Source organism: Dendrobates tinctorius, unplaced genomic scaffold (genome assembly GCF_039654945.1).
Source record: "Dendrobates tinctorius isolate UK_male_01 unplaced genomic scaffold, ASM3965494v1 ptg000270l, whole genome shotgun sequence".
In the NCBI taxonomy this organism is placed as follows: domain Eukaryota; kingdom Metazoa; phylum Chordata; class Amphibia; order Anura; family Dendrobatidae; genus Dendrobates; species Dendrobates tinctorius.
Window position 1 is genome coordinate 9,092,276 of NW_027361937.1, and position 18,150 is coordinate 9,110,425.

An 18,150-nucleotide genomic window follows, 5' to 3' on the forward strand; every position below is an offset into this window, starting at 1 on the left:
GAGTCTTAAAGGGCCGACGCGCCAAATCGAAAGCTGAGTGACCCAAGGCTCCAAATCGGAGGCTGAGCCACCCCGGCCTCCAAATCTGACCCAGAGTGGCCCCGCCCACCAAAAACGGACCCAGAGTGGCCCCGCCCACCAAATCGGACACTGAGGGGCCCCGCCCACCAAATCGGATCCAGAGTGACCCCGCCCACCAAATCGGACCATGAAAGGGCCCCGCCCACCAAATCGGACCCTGAGGGGCCCCGCCCACCAAATCGGACCGAGAGGCCAAGCCCACCAAATCGGACCCCGAGGGGCCCCGCCCACCAAATCAGACCCCGAGGGGCCCCGCCCACCAAATCAGACCCTGAGGGGCCCCGCCCACCAAATCAGACCCTGAGGGGCCCCGCCCACCCAATCGGACTCAGAGTGGCCCCGCCCACCAAAATGGACCCAGGGGGCTCCACCCACAAAATCAGACCCTAAGGGGCCCCATCCACAAAATCGGACCCTGAGTGGACCCGGCCACAAAATCAGACCCTGAGGGGCCCCGGCCACAAAATCGGACCCTGAGGGGCCCCGGCCACAAAATCGGACCCTGAGGGGCCCCGGCCACAAAATCGGACCCTGAGGGGCCCCGGCCACAAAATCGGGCCCCGGCCACAAAATCGGACCCTGAGGGGCCCCGGCCACAAAATCGGACCCAGAGGGGCCCCGGCCACAAAATCGGACCCAGAGGGGCCCCGGCCACAAAATCGGACCCAGAGGGGCCCCGGCCACAAAATCGGACCCTGAGGGGCCCCGGCCACAAAATCGGACCCTGAGGGGCCCCGGCCACAAAATCGGACCCTGAGGGGCCCCGGCCACAAAATCGGACCCTGAGGGGCCCCGGCCACAAAATCGGACCCTGAGGGGCCCCGGCCACAAAATCGGACCCTGAGGGGCCCCGGCCACAAAATCGGACCCTGAGGGGCCCCGGCCACAAAATCGGACCCTGAGGGGCCCCGGCCACAAAATCGGACCCTGAGGGGACCCACCCACAAAATCAGACCCTGAGGGGACCCACCCACAAAATCGGACCCTGAGGGGCCTCACCCACAAAATCGGACCCTGAGGGGCCACACGCACAAAATTGGACCCTGAGGAATCCCGGCCACTAATTCAAATCCTGAGGAGCCCAGGCCACCGAATCGGATCCTGAGGGGCCCCACCCACCAAATCAGACCCTGAGGCCAAAGTGGCCTCTGAGAGGCACCCACATTTAAAACGGATCCTGAGTTGAAAGTCTTGCAGGGGCAGCAGGCAAGTCTCTCTTAAAGGGGCAGCCCAGGCACCATTTCAAACCACTATCTGTACTTCCTTCAGGAAATACACATCTAGTTATTGTTTTGCTATTCATTCTGGGAATTTATTGGATCGCGCTTTATACCCGAAGCACATTGTTGCGATTCTTATGATGCAAAGACAGTACTTGATATTTTAACAATTTTATCGGTTATATGTCAACGGTGTGACAGCATTGGATATAATATTCACTATGGATAATCAACAGACTCGCCTAAATAAACTGGCAGCTATTTTTTCAGAGGACAATCTGGAAAGTCCCTGTTTAAATGATCCCGATTCCCAAATGGTGAAGCTGGAGCAATTGCTTACCAGAGAACAAAGATTATGGTGGGATCATACAGTTGTGGCCAAAAGTATTGACACCCCTGCAATTCTGTCAGATAATACTCAGTTTCTTCCTGAAAATGATTGCAAACACAAATTCTTTGGTATTATTATCTTCATTTAATTTGTCTTAAATGACACAAAAAGAATTGTCCTAAAGCCAAATTGGATATAATTCCACACCAAACATAAAAAAGAGGGTGGACAAAAGCATTGGCACTGTTTGAAAAATCATGTGATGCTTCTCTAATTTGTGAAATTAACAGCACCTGTAACTTACCTGTGGCACCTAACAGGTGTTGGCAATAACTAAATCACACTTGCAGCCAGTTGACATGGATTAAAGTTGACTCAACCTCTGTCCTGTGCCCTTGTGTGTACCACATTGAGCATGGAGAAATGAAAGAAGACCAAAGAACTGTCTGAGGACTTGAGAAACCAAATTGTGAGGAAGCATGAGCAATCTCAAGGCTACAAGTCCATCTCCAAAGACCTGAATGTTCCTGTGTCTACTGTGCGCAGTGTCATCAAGAAGTTTAAAGCCCATGGCACTGTGGCTAACCACCCTAGATGTGGACAGAAAAGAAAAATTGACTAGAGATTTCAACGCAAGATTGTGCGGATGTTGGATAAAGAACCTCGACTAACATCCAAACAAGTTCAAGCTGCCCTGCAGTCCGAGGGTACAACAGTGTCAACCTGTACTATCCGTTGGCGTCTGAATGAAAATGGACTGTATGGTAGGAAACCCAGGAAGACCCCACTTCTTACCCCGAGACATAAAAAAGCCAGGCTGGAGTTTGCCAAAACTTACCTGAAAAAGCCTAAAACGTTTTGGAAGAATGTTCTCTGGTCAGATGAGACCAAAGTAAAGCTTTTTGGGCAAAGGCATCAACATAAGAGTTTACAGGAGAAAAAAAAAAGGCATTCAAAGAAAAGAACACAGTCCCTACAGTCAAACATGGCGGAGGTTCCCTGATGTTTTGGGGTTGCTTTGCTGCCTCTGGGACTGGACTGCTTGACCGTGTGCATGGCGTTATGAAGTCTGAAGACTTCCAACAAATTTTGCAGCATAATGTAGGGCCCAGTGTGAGAAAGCTGGGTCTCCCTCAGAGGTCATGGGTCTTCCAGCAGGACAATGACCCAAAACACACTTCAAAAAGCACTAGAAAATGGTTTGAGAGAAAGCATTGGAGACTTCTAAGGTGGCCAGCAATGAGTCCAGACCTGAATCCCATAGAACACCTGTGGAGAGATCTAAAAAATTGCAGTTTGGAGAAGGCACCCTTCAAATATCAGGGACCTGGAGCAGTTTGCCTAAGAAGAATGGTCTAAAATTCCAGCAGAGCATTGTAAGAAACTCATTGATGGTTACCGGAAGCAGCTGGTCGCTGTTATTTTGGCTAAAGGTTGTGCAAACAAGTATTAGGCTGAGGGTGCCAATACTTTTGTCTGGTCCATTTCTGGAGTTTTGTGTGAAATGATCAATGTTTTGCTTTTTGCTTCATTCTCTTTTGTGTTTTTTCATTTAAGACAAATTAAATGAAGATAATACCAAAGAATTTGTGTTTGCAATCATTTTCAGGAAGAAACTGAGTATTATCTGACAGAATTGCAGGGGTGTCAATACTTTTGGCCACAACTGTACATCGATTCTAGTCACTCCACTACCTTTTAAAGTCCTGACAGTACTGCCTTCCCTAATGATATGAAAAAAATCTTCGTTACTTACCGGTAACGGGATTTTACAGAGCCCATGACAGCACCACCTGAGAGAGGGTATCCACCCTCCAGGACAAGAAAGCTACTGAATAAAAAGGCGGTACCTCTCCTCCGCATGTTTGGTTTCAGAGCACAAGAGGACCTCCAGACAGTAACATAACTGTCAAATACATGTTTCTTAACACCCTTAAAATTGCACATCACAAGTGACAAAGTGGGGAAGGAATATAAGGATGCTGTCATGGGCTCTGTAAAATCCTGTTACCAGTAAGTAACTAAGATTTTTTTTCTCCTTCTCCCATGACAGCACCACTTGAGAGACTTAAATAGATCAAAGCACCCTAGGGAGGGATCACCGCTTGCAATACCTTCCTCCCAAAGGACAGGTCAACAGAGGAGGATAGTTTGAGGCGATAGTGTCTATAGAAGGTGGAAGGGGAAGAACATGTGGCTGCCTTACATATCTTGTTGATGGACACCTCCACTCTTTGAGCCCAGGAGGTCGCCACAGCCCTGGTGGAATGGGCTTTCAGATTTTCAGGAACTGGTCTATTACTAGAGGTGTAAGCTAAGCTAATGTTAGCATTCCTTATCCATCTAGCTACGGTCCCCCTTGTAACACCACACCCCTTCCAGATTCCCTGGAATAACACAAATAAGGCCTCATCCTTCCTTTATAACCTAGTTCTGTCTAAGTACTACAGCAGGGACCTACTGACGTCTAATGTGTGAAGTTTACGTTCCTCTGCAGTCTTTGGCTCACTATAGAAGGAGGGAAGTACTATCTCTTGACTCCTATGGAACTTCCAGGCCACTTTGGGGAGATACACTGGATCTGGCCTAAAAACCACTCTATCATCTAATACCTGCATAAAAGGATGATTAATAAATAGGGCCTGCAAATCACTAACCCTGCGGGCCGATGTCAGGGCCACTAGAATCACTGTTTTTAGTGCTAGTATCTTATCTGGAACCTCATGTATTTGCTCAAAGGGCGATTTTGTTATGGCTTCCAGGACTAAATTTAATCCCAAGGAGGCATTTTTGGAGCTGGCATTGGCCTAGACCTCTGGCATGCTTTAATGAACCTGACCACCCATCTATCTGCCACCAGGTTATAGTCGTATAGGGCGCCTAAGACGGATACCTGCACCTTAAGGGTGCTGCTGGCCATGCCCATCTCAATACCCCTCTGAAGGAAAGCTAAAATATCTGATTGGGACCGTACCCACAACAGACTGCCCTGAAAAAGCCAAAACGTAGCCCATATCCTAGTTGTTATAGGCTTCCTACTCTGCATCAGAGTAGCTACCAAGGCCGGAGAGAACCCTCTGTGTTTGCAGTGCCGCTCTCTCAAAATCCAGGCAGTCAAATATAGACCTGAGTTCTGAGGATGTGACACTGGGCCCTGCCTGAGGAGACCTGAAATGTCCGGGAGAATCCAGGGATCTGCCAAGGACATCCTTCTCATCCAAGAGAAAACATCGTCATCGTCTTGGGCCAAAATGGAGCAATGAGGATGACATCTGCTCCTTCCTCCCAAATCTTCCTCAGAACTGCCTGGATCAACATTAATGAGGGAAATGCATAAGACAGTCAGAAATCCCAAGTAATTTGCAGTGCATCTACGGTGTATGGTCTTTCTCTTGGGTTGAGGGACAAGAAGATCTTTGTCTTCCTTTTGGCAAATAAGTCTATCTCTGGCTGCCTCCAAAGATTCACAATCTGTTATTTATTTTACTCATTTATATAGCGCCATTAATTCCACAGCGCTTTACAGACATTATTAGCACGGTCCCCGATGGGGCTCACAATCTAAATTCCCTATAAGTATGTCTTTGGAATATGGGAGGAAACCGGAGTACCGGGAAGAAACCCACGCTAACACGGAGAGAACATACAAACTCCTTGCAGATGTTGACCTTGGTGGGATTTGAACTCAGGACCCTGGCACTGCAAAGCGGTAGTACTAACCAATGAGCCACCGTGCCGAAAAACAGATGGATCCAGTTCCCATTTCCCCTGTTTTAAGGTTGTCCAGCTGAGGAAATCAGCTTCCTCGTTCTCCTTGCCCTTTATGTGAAGGGCTGATATTTGCAGCTGATGTTCCTCCATAACCTGGAGAACTTCCCGAGCTAGCCGCATCAGGGGCCAGGACCTTGTGCCACCCTGGTGATTGATATAGGCTACGGAAGTTTGATTGTCTGACATTATTCCAATGTGGCTCCTTTGTAAATGGGGAAGGAACTATCACTACGTTCTTTATTGCTAGCAGTTACCTGTAGTTTGAGGAACCACCTGACTCTGCCCAGATTCCCTGAATTATATGGTCCCTGAGATGCATGCCCCACCCTTCCGCGCTTGCATCTGTCACCATCACTTCCGATATTCAGCGGGACCATGGAACGCCCTACGACAGATTACCTGGATTCAGCCACCAGGCAATGGAGTGTACTGCTTCCTGGGAGAGCAACCGCCTTGCTTTGTTGTCTCTTAGATGGTCACCAAGCTGCTGTAGCCACAACATCATTGATCTTGCCGTGCAGGTTGCTGCTATCGCCAGCTTTAACAAGCCTGCCGTTGACTCCCAAGCTTGTTTTAGGAAGACCTCTGCCTTCTTGTCCAAGAGATCCCTTAAGAGTCCCTATGTCTTCAAAGGGCAAAGTAGATTTTTTTTTTTTTTTTTTTTTTTTTTTTTAACTGTCCTGAACTGTCCTGGTTGGCTTGGGATCAGATATGCCCATAGTGGACATTATTGCCCTAACCAGCCTGTCAGTATCCTCAGCTGGGAAGCAGGGCCTACCCCTCGTGTCCTCATCGTCAGAAGAAGAGGATGACTCTGTCAGGTCCGAACTCTCCCCCTTGAACTCTACTGATCCTTCAGACTCTGATGACAGTGGTTCTGGCTTCCCCTCTTCTCTTTGACCCATTAGGTATTTTAAGGACTCCTGGACCTCTGATCTAATAATGGCTTTTAGGTCCATAGCAAACACGGCTGTTTCTTCTAAGACTGTCTGCTGTATACACCTAGGGCAGAGACTCTTATTATAAGTGCTGGGTAGATCCCCTTTGCACAGGGCACACTCCCTATTGTTCTGCTTGGAACTACGTTTCAGGGGCTTTCCCTAATAAAGGAATACACAGAGAAAGGGGCCTGTTTTAATATAGTGCACCTTCACGTAGCTCACTCACCATTCAGCTGATCAATCAACAGTATCGGAGACGAAGGCTGAGCTGATTCCGAAGAACGTCTCCCCCTGGCGGTGGGCTCATGACCTGCCTTGCTCTTCAGGCTGTTGCTGCTGCTTGTACGACTGCCATTGCGCCCTTGCAGATGCTGTTGGCAGCGCTGAAAAGGCTCCTGTGTCGACTGCAGCGAAGATGATGGTGGTAGTGGCTGCAGCGGTGGCATCGGGCGACCCTGCTGCAACTCATCATTGATTCGGATGCTGCCGCCATCTTCCTGGGCACTTCCCTTTATATATCGGGTGGCCTCGCCCCTCGTCTCATGAGTTTTCCAATCCGACACGTTGTGCGCAGGGACTCCTCTAGCCCTGTGTAGACCCAGATGGCCGCTGAAGTCCTCGGCGCGCTACTTCACCAGGACGTGCCGAATAGCCTCCTACGTCCCGCGCAGACCTGGGTGGCCTCACTTTCCGGCGCACTCAGCTCCAGGCCACTCTGGCTTCCCCCAGTGTCCCCGGCCGTGCGCAGACCCCGAAGTGTGTCCTGGCGCATATCGCTGGGGCACTCCTGCAACCACCAGAGCGCGCAGCCCCGAGACCCGTGTCGGCTAGGAGACATTTACCCAAGAGGTCTCAGCCCGCATGACGCTGCACCAACCTCCCGGTCGGCATTACCTCATCCGCGGAGGGTATCCTACATTCCTGAACACCCTCCCTGGGTAAGTGTACCGCTTCTTCTACAGGTTCCCACGAGGACAGCAAAACAAACTGATACAGAGGAGAGGTACCGCCTTTTTATTCAGTAGGTTTCCTGTCCTGGTGGGCGGATACCCTCTCTCAGATGGTGCTGTAATGGGAGAAGGGAAAAATTAAGTTAATGTTTTTACACCATACAACCCATGGTTTAGAAAAAATATACAAAAAAATAGGGGAATTGATTTTTCCTTTTATTACTCATCCACGTAAAAGTTAATGAAAGTTATTCAATAAATATGTATCTGAAATGGTGACTAAAAAAAAGTAGAACACTTCCTTCAAAAATCAAACCCTCATGCAGTTATATTGATGGAAAAATAAAGTTATAGCCCTTGGAATCAGAAGGCAAAAAAGAAAAAAAAAAAAAACACTTGGTCCTAAAGGTCATTTCAACAATCACGAAAATGTGACCATACAACATCTCATCTACATAGGTTAACATTACAGACAAACATTCATATGCAATAAACACCATGTGGCCTGGTTTAAAGAACAAATCTGAGCTAATATTGATAAGTTCCTGGTGTCACAATAAGTAAATTGTTCATTGTTGCCATTTATTCGATCATTTTTACAGAATGCTGAAATTTACCTATGTCAGCAATAGGTTGCTTCACTCCAATTTCATTGTTCACAGCCATGACAGACACCAGGCTTGTATCTGGCTGAATGGCTTCTTCTAGAACCTAAAGAAAATGATAATGTTTACTCCAAAGTGAGAATCCAGTTTGTAATTATAATGCAGAAAAAAAGTACATGAAAAATTACCTTTAAATCCAAGAGCCCATTCTTCTGGACAGGAAGATAAGTTACTTGGAAACCTTCTGCTTCTAACGAGCGGCACGAATCCAGGACACATTTGTGTTCAGTCTGAGTGGTGATTATGTGTCTTTTCCGAGACTTGTAGAATCTGGCAACACCCTTCAAATCACGGGACAAATGAAGCAGTTTAAAAAAAATAAGTGTACCTTAAAAAGGATTGTCAGCACAGAATGACTGTTGAAAAAGTATAGGCGCTCTGAGCATTACGGTGTGGCCAAACATTTAAATGCATCTTCCCACATTCTTGGTTTCCATCCATCTCCACCCTTGTCTAGTCCTATGAGACCAGAGCTGTCAATCAAAGAACAGACTGGCCCCAGCATGAAGAACAGAGTGGCGGTACTTGGTTTGAACAATCATTCTGTCCCTTTAAAGGAAAGAGGTCAGTAAGACCAACCCTCCTATGCTGTCTATATGGGCATGCAGGTCATAAGATGCTGATCAAAATGATATCTTGATATCTTTGATCCCATGTTTTACTCCATATAAATCCACATTTTTCTTAAAGCAAACCTGGTCAGCAGTTGGTCGATATAATATGCGGCCACTGCCTTTCAGGGCTTATCTACAGCAATCTATAACACTGTAGATAAGCCCCCGATCCAACCTAAAAGATAAGAAAAATAAGTTATCATACTCACCTGGGGGGGCGGTCCAGTCGGATGGGTGTCGCAGGTCCGGCGCCTCCCTTCTTGCGATACCAGCCTCCTGTTGCTTCATGGCTCCCCGGCATCGTGCTCCTGCGCAGGCGTACTTATCTGCCCTGTTGAGGGCAGAGCAAAGTACTGCAGTGCGCAGGTGGCAGGAAAGGTCAGAGAGGCCCAGTGCCTGCGCACTGCAGGAATTTTCTCTGTACACCTGTGCAGGAGCGCGATGCCGGGGAGCAATGAAAAAGCAGGAGGGCGGCATCACAAGAAGATAGAAGGCGCCTGACCCGGACTTGTGACACCCATCGGACGGACTGTCCTGCAGGTGAGTGTAATAAAACTTATTTTTCTTATCTTTCAGGTCGGATCAGGGGCTTATCTACAGCATTATAGAATGCTGTAGATAAGCCCTGAAAGGCAGTGACCGCATCTTATAGCGGCCAAATCCTGTAACAGGTTCCCTTTAAATATAAATGAGCTGTTAAGATCTAAGGGCCAGACACTGAACTCCCTGAAAATCGAGCTTATTTTAAAAGAAGTGGGGCATTACCATTGTGATAAATGTAATGACTGACAGTTATAATCATACTCAGCAGAACTGATCTGTGTCTTATTACAAACACATCTACAGCCAGGTGCAGCTGTCGGCTCACAGTGCTGTCAGCTCTGCTGCGGAACTATACTTGTTTCAACGAACACCTCTTTAGCTTCCATCTCACAGGCAGCCAGTGTGGGTGGATAACATAACTTTGTCTCATCACAAACACACCTGTAGTTGCTGTTTGCTCTTCTGTACTGTCTCTTGACTCACTCTGGTACTGTCTCTTGACTCACACTGGCTTTGTGAGAGGAAAGCTAAAGCGTTATAGTCAGGCACAGCTCTGCAGCTGAGCTGACAGAAGAGAGGTGCAGGTGCAAAAAATTTTCAAATAAGACCCAGCTCACAGCTCTGCAGTGAGATCAGGAGAGTGGACTGTCAGTCATTACAAGTCTCACAATGGTAATGGCCCCCTTTCATTTAAAATAATCTCGAGGCAGATTCCAAGGAAGATCTATATTCTGCCAATAGATCTTACCAGCTCAATTTCATATTAAGAAAATTGTGGATTTCTCTGGAATAAGACATCACAGACATCAAGGTATCATATTATTCAGCTTCCTATGACCTACATGCCCAGAGATGACTTAGCAGGGTTGATCCTACTGACAGATGCCCTTGAAATCATAAAACAATAATACAACCAGATATTTTCTTATTATACCAGATCTAATCTCATTTAAAAAAAATAAATGTAAGTGAAATAGCTCTTTTCAAACACATAGCCGCCCCCCTTCCCTTGTGACTGCACACAAAAATATTATATATTATTATTATTATATATGTATTGCTCATCTTAAATATCCAAAAAATGAATTACCTTGAGAGCCAGATTGTTAGATTCAGTTGCACCACTTGTAAAAATAATCTCTCTGGGGTCTGCTCCGATCAAGGAGGCCACTTGCTGCATGAGAAATAACATTTCATATACTCATAAAATGTGGCACAGGAAAGGGCTAAATAATCGCAAAATGTCATGTGGCAGATTTACTTATTCCCTCTAATATTTAGACAGTGCAAACATGGCCAGGCAGTCTGGAAATGTGCCAAGTTTATCACTCTGGCTCACACCGTACGCTTTTGTTTTTTGCTCCTTGTTTTATGAGAACTTGCTTATTTTGTTTGACAAGTTCCTGTTTTGAAGCACACCATTCCTTTCAATTGCAAGTGGGGTGAAATAGTGAAAAAAACTGCAATTCTGCCACTTTTTTGGATTTAGTTTTTAAGGCATTTATTGTGCAGTAAAAATGATCTGGCAATATAGTTCGCCAGGTTAGTACAACTGGTGGTACCAAACTTTAGCTATTATTTTTTTTTTAAATTTGATTTTAGTTATATTAATTCATGTTAAAAATATATGTTTTTGTGCTGCGATTTTCTGATCTCGATAAAAAAAATTTAAGGCTGTCTGTCCACGTTGCTTTTTTGTAAGCGTTTCTGCAGCGTTTGAGCCGGATCAGATGCTGCAGAAACGCTTAAAAGAAGCTTCCCATTAAATTTAAGGCATTTTTGGCTTTTTGTGCCAATGCATGCGTTTTTTTCCGCTCAGAAAACGCTTAGCGGCTAAAAATACAGCATGCTCATTATTTTCCGCATAGCTCCGCGTTTTTAGCCATTTCCAATCTTCCCAGAAACCGCGCGGAAAAAAACGCATAAAAAAAGCGCGGTTTTAAGCAAAAAGCAAGCAAAAAACGTGCGGAAATAAAACGCGCGGTTTCTGGGGAAGGAGTCCGGTTTTCTGAGTGTTTAAAAACGCTAACGTGGGCACATAGCCTGAATGTTTTTCATCTATGGAGCTGTATGAAGGCTAGGGTTTTGCACAATTAGATAATTTTTTTTATTGATAACATTTGGTAGCTTTTTATTGTATTTTCTTTTAGGGAAATGGTAATTAGAGCATTTTGATTTTTTTTTTTTTTTTTTTTATATAAGTGTGATCTACCTGGGGGTGGGCCACAACCTGAGGAAGGAGGACTGAGTCTCCTTCGAAACACGTCTGTTTTGGGGCCGCACAGAGGTTCAGTAGTTTACTGACCGTGACATCACATTTGACACAACCCTCGCTCGTGCTGCGATCCAGTAGTAGCGCTTTTGGACAGAGCATGCTGCCGTTTGAACATCTCTGACAGCCACAACAAGGGGCATCCCGCAACAGACCTTTGGCTCAAACAGGACCTAGCTGCCAGCACAGTGCCGAGATGGGAGCTGCATGATTACTATTAATAAGTACCCCACCAATCTGATAATGAGGACCTATATTAAGGATAATTCTTCTTCAATATCCAAATAGAAGGCAATGTTTACATTTCTGGAAATCATCTCTTTTCCTGCAGACATTACCCACAAAACCTAAACAGATTACATTACTTATGTAGAAAATACCTCTCTTGCTTTTTCCATCGCCTTCTCGCTCTCCCAACCATACGCATGAGTTCTTGAGTGAGGGTTTCCATAATAATTCACCAAATAAGGCAACATACGGTCTAGTACTCTGGGATCCTTTAGAAGAAAGTGACATTCAAAACAAAACGGTCATAAAACTAACATGTCCTTCTGCGAAAACCATTGTAGGGCATACAGAATATAATAACAGCCACTAATTTTAGATGATACAATAAACACCAAATTATATAAACGTAAGGTCTGGAAATTGGATACTCTGATTTTACTATAATGCGACTACCACCTCCCACAACTCTTTCCTAAACTTGCTTCACAGTTTGCAAGATCTGAACATTTGGGCAAACTGCCTGTCCTGCTGGCTTGTTGTGCTGACCTTGCAGTTAACAGAGAATTTTGATCACAACTTATGGAAGAACTATAACACGGAGACCTCTGCCCCTGGGCAAACAATAACTGCAGAGGGCGACGTGCAAGAACAGAATATGGGCCTCTTACTATCCAATGCCCCATCATAGAGCACCCACCTCTACATCTCGAGCAGGTTCCTAATAATTGTGAGCCATGAAACCCATTATCTCTGTCCCTTACATGAACTCTAATTGACGAATGAAAGCTAATCTGAAGGTGGCCTTCACCCCCTAACCAACTGGGCCCCTATATGGGGCAACACACATGGTATATTTTCCCTGTCCTGGCTGATAACAGAAATGTTAGTAACTATAGCAGACTAGGTTTTCGTATAATCTGCTATTATTAATATTCTATATTAAAATAAATAAGTATGGAAACCTATTGAACACAACCTGTAGGAAAATGTTTTCTAATTCAGTATAAAGATCATCATAGAAAACAATAATTTTAATATTACAACCATGAGTAGAAAGAGCCTAGGGTCAGCATGACAAAAACCATCGCCTTCCAGTGCTCTAGTGCTAAGATTAGAGCTCACTGGCTCCATATCGAAGACTCCTATAACAATATTCCTGTACTGATTGTTGGCAGTGCGTGGTGCAACTTACCAATGGACTTGTTGCTTGTACATCCATATAAAGTGGTCTGCTGAGCTCTGGCTTCTCGGAGAGTTTTTCTTTTTGCCAATCTGTAAGGAAATCCAAGTTATTCACTTAGCAGAATAAATGTCATTATTTACAAAATTATGCTACATGAGTTACATGGCTACAGACAACGCTGTGTATTTATTTAAATGAGAGTAGTCTGCATTTAGTGTTCCCTAACTAATTGTATACATGGATATTCCAATACTTTTATATTCATGACCTATACATGAATTGGTGGTGGTCTGACATCCATGCGGTCAAGCTGAAAGGCCTTCCGGCAGTAGCCAGATGTAAACGGCGCATGGAGCAGTATACAGCATTTAGTGCCCCCTGCTGGTACTGCAGAATAGCTCCTATTCTTTTCAATAAAAGCTGCTCCGCAGTACCCTGCAGCGGCAACTAAACACCATATGGAGTTGCCCTGTTCCCATACACTGTATACATCCGGCTGCCGACTGTGGTTATAGCAGCTGATGGATGGGGATGTCAGGTATCCTCCTCTCACCAATCTTAAGGTACTGTCACACTTAGCGATGCAGCAACGATATGACGCGGTCAGGATCGCTGGTACATCGCTAAGTGGTCGCTAGTGAGCTGCCATACAGGAAGATCTCACCAGCGACATAGCAGGGGTCGGGGGTCGCTACTTACCTGTCAGACGAGGCGATCCTGACGTCCTCCACCCGCGTCCACGCGTCGCTCGTCGGCGCCACAGGAAGCCCAGCAGGAAGCTGACGACGAGAAACGGTCCAGGACGTTCTCGCGCGATCAGCGATAACCAGCGGGGGAGCGGTCAGAGGTAAGTATCACACATAGCGATATCACTAGCAATATCGCTGCTACGTCACAAAAACCAGTGACGTTACAGCGATATCGCTTCGTGTGACAGGCCCTTTATACTGGTGGACTAGCCTAAGAATTTGTCAGCAATATCAAAGTAGTGGAGAACCCCTTTAACAACAAAAATCCACAATTGGACAACAAAGTGTTGTGCAGTTGCGCTACGTTAACATTATGTAAAACCAATCTGGTAAACTTTCTAGATATTCTCCTAAGAAAGACAAAGCCTCACTTTTACTTTCTTAAATATTCAGCTTAGCAGCCCTTTGGACTGACAGCACTGCAGCTGTTCAATAATAAAATTAATCATCAAAAATGCAAATGACCTAATCATCGTGTACACAGTGTAATTAACACCTGCCAACAATTTCTGTAGCAGGTTCCAAGGAAATTTCACAATCTGACCAAGTCCACTTTGGATTTGTTAAAATCCTAAGTTTTACTGCATACTGGATTGTCACACTTGCTGAACGCTAAACTTCAGGAATTTCACTATTAAACATTAGCCCGCTGTGGTGTACGCAGCATGTCACAACTTGCACATTCGTGTTATTAGCTGAGTGTCACATGTTCTGCCATCTTTCACAACAAGCCTCATTTACTATTATCATGTCAAGATATACAGTATATACAGTATATTCTGCCAGAAACTTGCCATTTCATAACCTGTGTCATCTAAAACTGCAACCAAGTTTAAGAAATGCTCGGGCAGCTAGATTGCAAAACAGCTTGTTTTCACCAGCACTATCTGACAGTGCCCATCTATGAAGATGGCAATAGCCATTTAAAGGGTTGTCCACAACCTGAAAAAAACCTTTTTAAAATAAGTAGTGCACCTTGGAAAATAAAAATAACCTAACCTCATCTCATGTGCTGGCGCCCTTTCAGCAATGTCAGCGCCAAGCCTTAAATGACACTGGCTGCAAGGCTCATGTGGCATAGAAATCAGCAGACACTACTGGGTTACTGCGCCCTCATTCCTCTTAGATGAACCACGGACAAGGGGTTGAAGTCAGAACGTAGCAGCCCAATAGCAGTCACTGAATGGCAGCAAGGCTCACGTGGCAAGATAATGTCACACGTAACAAAGTCGATGAAGGAAGAGAGTTACGGTATGTTATTTTTCTTTTACAAGGGCGACTATTCATTTTAAAAAGGTGTTGACCAGATAGTGAACAACCCCTTTAAGAAATTCATTATAGGCTAGGCCACTCCACATTATGCCAGTTTATGTCTTGCCTTGTACCATCCTTAATTAATCATACCGGTTTAGCATACACCATAACATTACAAAAAAAGCAGGTATGGCAACAAACAGCTCCATCTAAAGTCTGAGCAGGATCTATAATATATGGGTTCTCAGAATCACTCCTTAGAAAATAAAGCACAAATTTGTGTGTGTATATTTAATACTAGCTGAAGAGCCCGGCATTGCCCAGGCATAGTAAGTAACTGTGGTTAGATATAACAAATTATAATGATTACCGTATATATTCGTGTATAAGCCGACCCCCCCTAATTTTGTCACAAAAAAACTGGGAAAACTTATTGACTCGCGTATAACCCTAGGGTGCACAGTGAGTGGCCCCAGATAATGCTGCAGTGTGTGGCCCCATCATGTTGCTGCTGCTGCCTCCGTTACAAAAAAAAAAACTGTATACTCACCTCCTGCGCCCTGCTGCTCATCGGCTTTGGAACAGGTGAATATGGCTTGCCCCGTTCATACTCACCCCCTCCTGGCACTCGTCTCTGCAGCGCAGCCCCTGCTTGTTCCATGTTCTCGGCGCCGCTGTGCTCTTCCGGCTTCAGCGGTCACGAGGTACCGCTCATTAAAGACATAAATATGCGCATATTCATAAGTTTAATGAGCGGTACCATGTGACCGCTGAAGCAGGAAGAGCAGGGGCGCCGAGAACAAGGAGCAAGCAGGGGGGCTGCAGAGAAGAGCCAGGAGGGTGTGTGTATGATCTCTAATATCCCCCTCCCCCGCCGACCCCACCCGGTATATGACTCGTGTATAAGCCGAGAGGGGGGACTTTCAGCCCAAAAAAATGGGCTGAAAATCTTGGCTTATACACGAATATATAGCACATAAAAACATTTCACATCATATATTGTACACTACATATTTGCAACACAAATTAACTAAATGATTACCCAAGTATTGATAGTATTTTAATTTTCAACTCATTCAAGAGCCTTTTGATAAACATTTGGGGTTTTTCCTTTCGGTGCAAAGATGAACAGATTTTTGGCAGTTCCAACTCTTGAACAGGCCACGTAAAGTTGACCATGAGAAAGGCATGGAGATTGCAAATCGATCCCTACTCCTTTCAAGGACTGTCCCTGAGCATTGTTAATGGACATTGCAAATAGCAGTTGAACTGGAAACTGAAGGCATTTAAAATCGAAAAACAAATCAGATGGAATGAGTGGAATTCTTGGAATGAAAATGTCCTCTCCTTTGGCACATCCTGTTTCTGAGCTGTGTATCTAATCCTATCCTATGTGATACTGACTGCTGAGCTGTGTATCTAATCCTATCATGTGATGCCATGTGCTGAGCCGTGTATCTAATCCTCAACTGTGTGATACAGTCTGCTGAGCCGTGTATCTAATTCTATCCGGTGTGATACTGTCTGCTGAGCTGTGTATCTAATCCTATCTTGTGTGATACTGTGTGCTGAGCTGTGTATCTAATCCTATCTTGTGTGATACTGTGTGCTGAGCCGTGTATCTAATCCTATCCTGTGTGATACTGTGTGCTGAGCTGTGTATCTAATCCTATCCTGTGTGATACTGTGTGCTGAGCTGTGTATCTAATCCTATCCCGTGTGATACTGTGTGCTGAGCCGTGTATCTAATCCTATCCTGTGTGATACTGACTGCCGAGCCGTGTATCTTATTCTATCCTGTGTGACACTGGGCTCCCCCTGCAGTCTGTGTCAGGTAATAAATTGTGTTATTTTCAGCTTTACAGAAGGACGATAACACCATAGAAATGATAAGAATAGGTCTCAGTTAGGCTGGTTTCACATTTGCGTATGGAGCGTGTGCACGACGCGAGCGGAGCCGCGTGTGCACGACGTGAGCGGAGCCGCGTGTGCACGAGGCATACAAAGCTGAGTCGTTAGTGTATGAGACATCTGGAGCAGAGGCGTGTGTGTGTGTGTGTGTGTGTGTGTGTGAGAAGTGTACGGAGTGGAGCCACGTGAGTATGAGGTGTTCGGAGCGGAGCCATGTGTGTACGAGGTTACGGAGCGGAGCAGCGTTTGAACAAGGTGTATGGAGCAGAGCCGCATGTGTACAAGGTTTACGGAGTGGAGCCATGTGTGTACGAGGTGTACGGAGTGAAGCCATGTGTGTACTAAGTGGAGCAGTTTGTGTGTGAGGTGTACGGAGTGGAGCCGTGTGTGTATGAGGCTTACAAAGCGGAACCATGTGTGTATGAGGTGTACGGAGCCATGCGGGTACGAGGTGTATGGTGGGGAGCATTCATACCTCCCAACCGTCCCGGATCCAGCGGGACAGTCCCGATTTTGAGAGTCTGTCCCGCTGCCCGGCCGGGAGCTTACTTTTCCCGTGGACACAGGAGTACATGGCGGAGCCCCGAGGAGCACTTTAAGGCTAAGTTCAACTCTCGCGGAAATTACCGCGAGAGTTCCGGAATTCCATTCTGCGGAAAATCGCATTTTAAATTCCCGCGATTTTCCCGCGGAAAAACTAGCATTTTGCAAGCGTAATTAGCTTGCAAAATGCTAGCGTTTTCCAAGCAATCTGTAGCATCGCTTGGAGAACTGATTGACAGGTTGGTCACACTCGTCAAACATAGTGTTTGACGAGTGTGACCAACTTTTTACTACTGAGGCCGCCTATGCAGCATCAGTAGTAAAAGATAGGATGTAAAAAATAATAAAAAAAATAAAAAATGGTGTTATTCTTACCTTCCGACATCCCGCGCAGCCTTCCCGCCTCTCTCCACGTTCTCGTTCCCAGTAATCCTTTGCGAAAATTCCCGCGATGACGTCCGTTCTCGCGGGATCGCGATGTCTCGCGGTCATTCGCGATGACGTCACGCGAATGACCGCGAGACTTCGCGATCCCGCGAGAACGGACGTCATCGCGGGAATTTTCGCAAAGGATTACTGGAAACGAGAGCGTGGAGAGAGGCGGGAAGGCTGCGCGGGATGTCGGAAGGTAAGAATAACAATATTTTTTATTTTAAATTCTATTTTTTACAGGGATATGGTACCCAAAGTCCGGAGGACAGTCTCCTCTCCTCTGGACAGTGGGTACCATCCGCAATTGTTCTGCTTACTTTTCGCATGGTGTGCACAGCCACATGCGGGAAGTAAGTGGAACAATGCAATCCTATGGGTGTGGGATCGCCGCGATTCCGCAAAATTAATGAGCATGCTGCGGTTTTTACCGAGAAGCGATTCTGCTGCGGTAAAAACCGCAGC

At 45.8% G+C, this 18,150-nt stretch overlaps 1 protein-coding gene across 1 annotated transcript in view; it reads right to left on the reverse strand.

Moving 5' to 3' along the window:
• NFS1 (NFS1 cysteine desulfurase) overlaps positions 1–18,150 on the reverse strand; it is an 87,322-nt gene that overhangs the window by 67,139 nt on the left and 2,033 nt on the right. The window contains exons 2-6 of the mRNA XM_073559392.1: positions 12,809–12,888; positions 11,769–11,885; positions 10,207–10,290; positions 8,088–8,240; positions 7,912–8,005 (exon numbers count right to left, since the gene is read on the reverse strand). Of these exons, the coding sequence (XP_073415493.1) occupies positions 7,912–8,005; positions 8,088–8,240; positions 10,207–10,290; positions 11,769–11,885; positions 12,809–12,888 (528 nt within the window). The remainder of the gene's footprint in view (positions 1–7,911; positions 8,006–8,087; positions 8,241–10,206; positions 10,291–11,768; positions 11,886–12,808; positions 12,889–18,150) is intronic.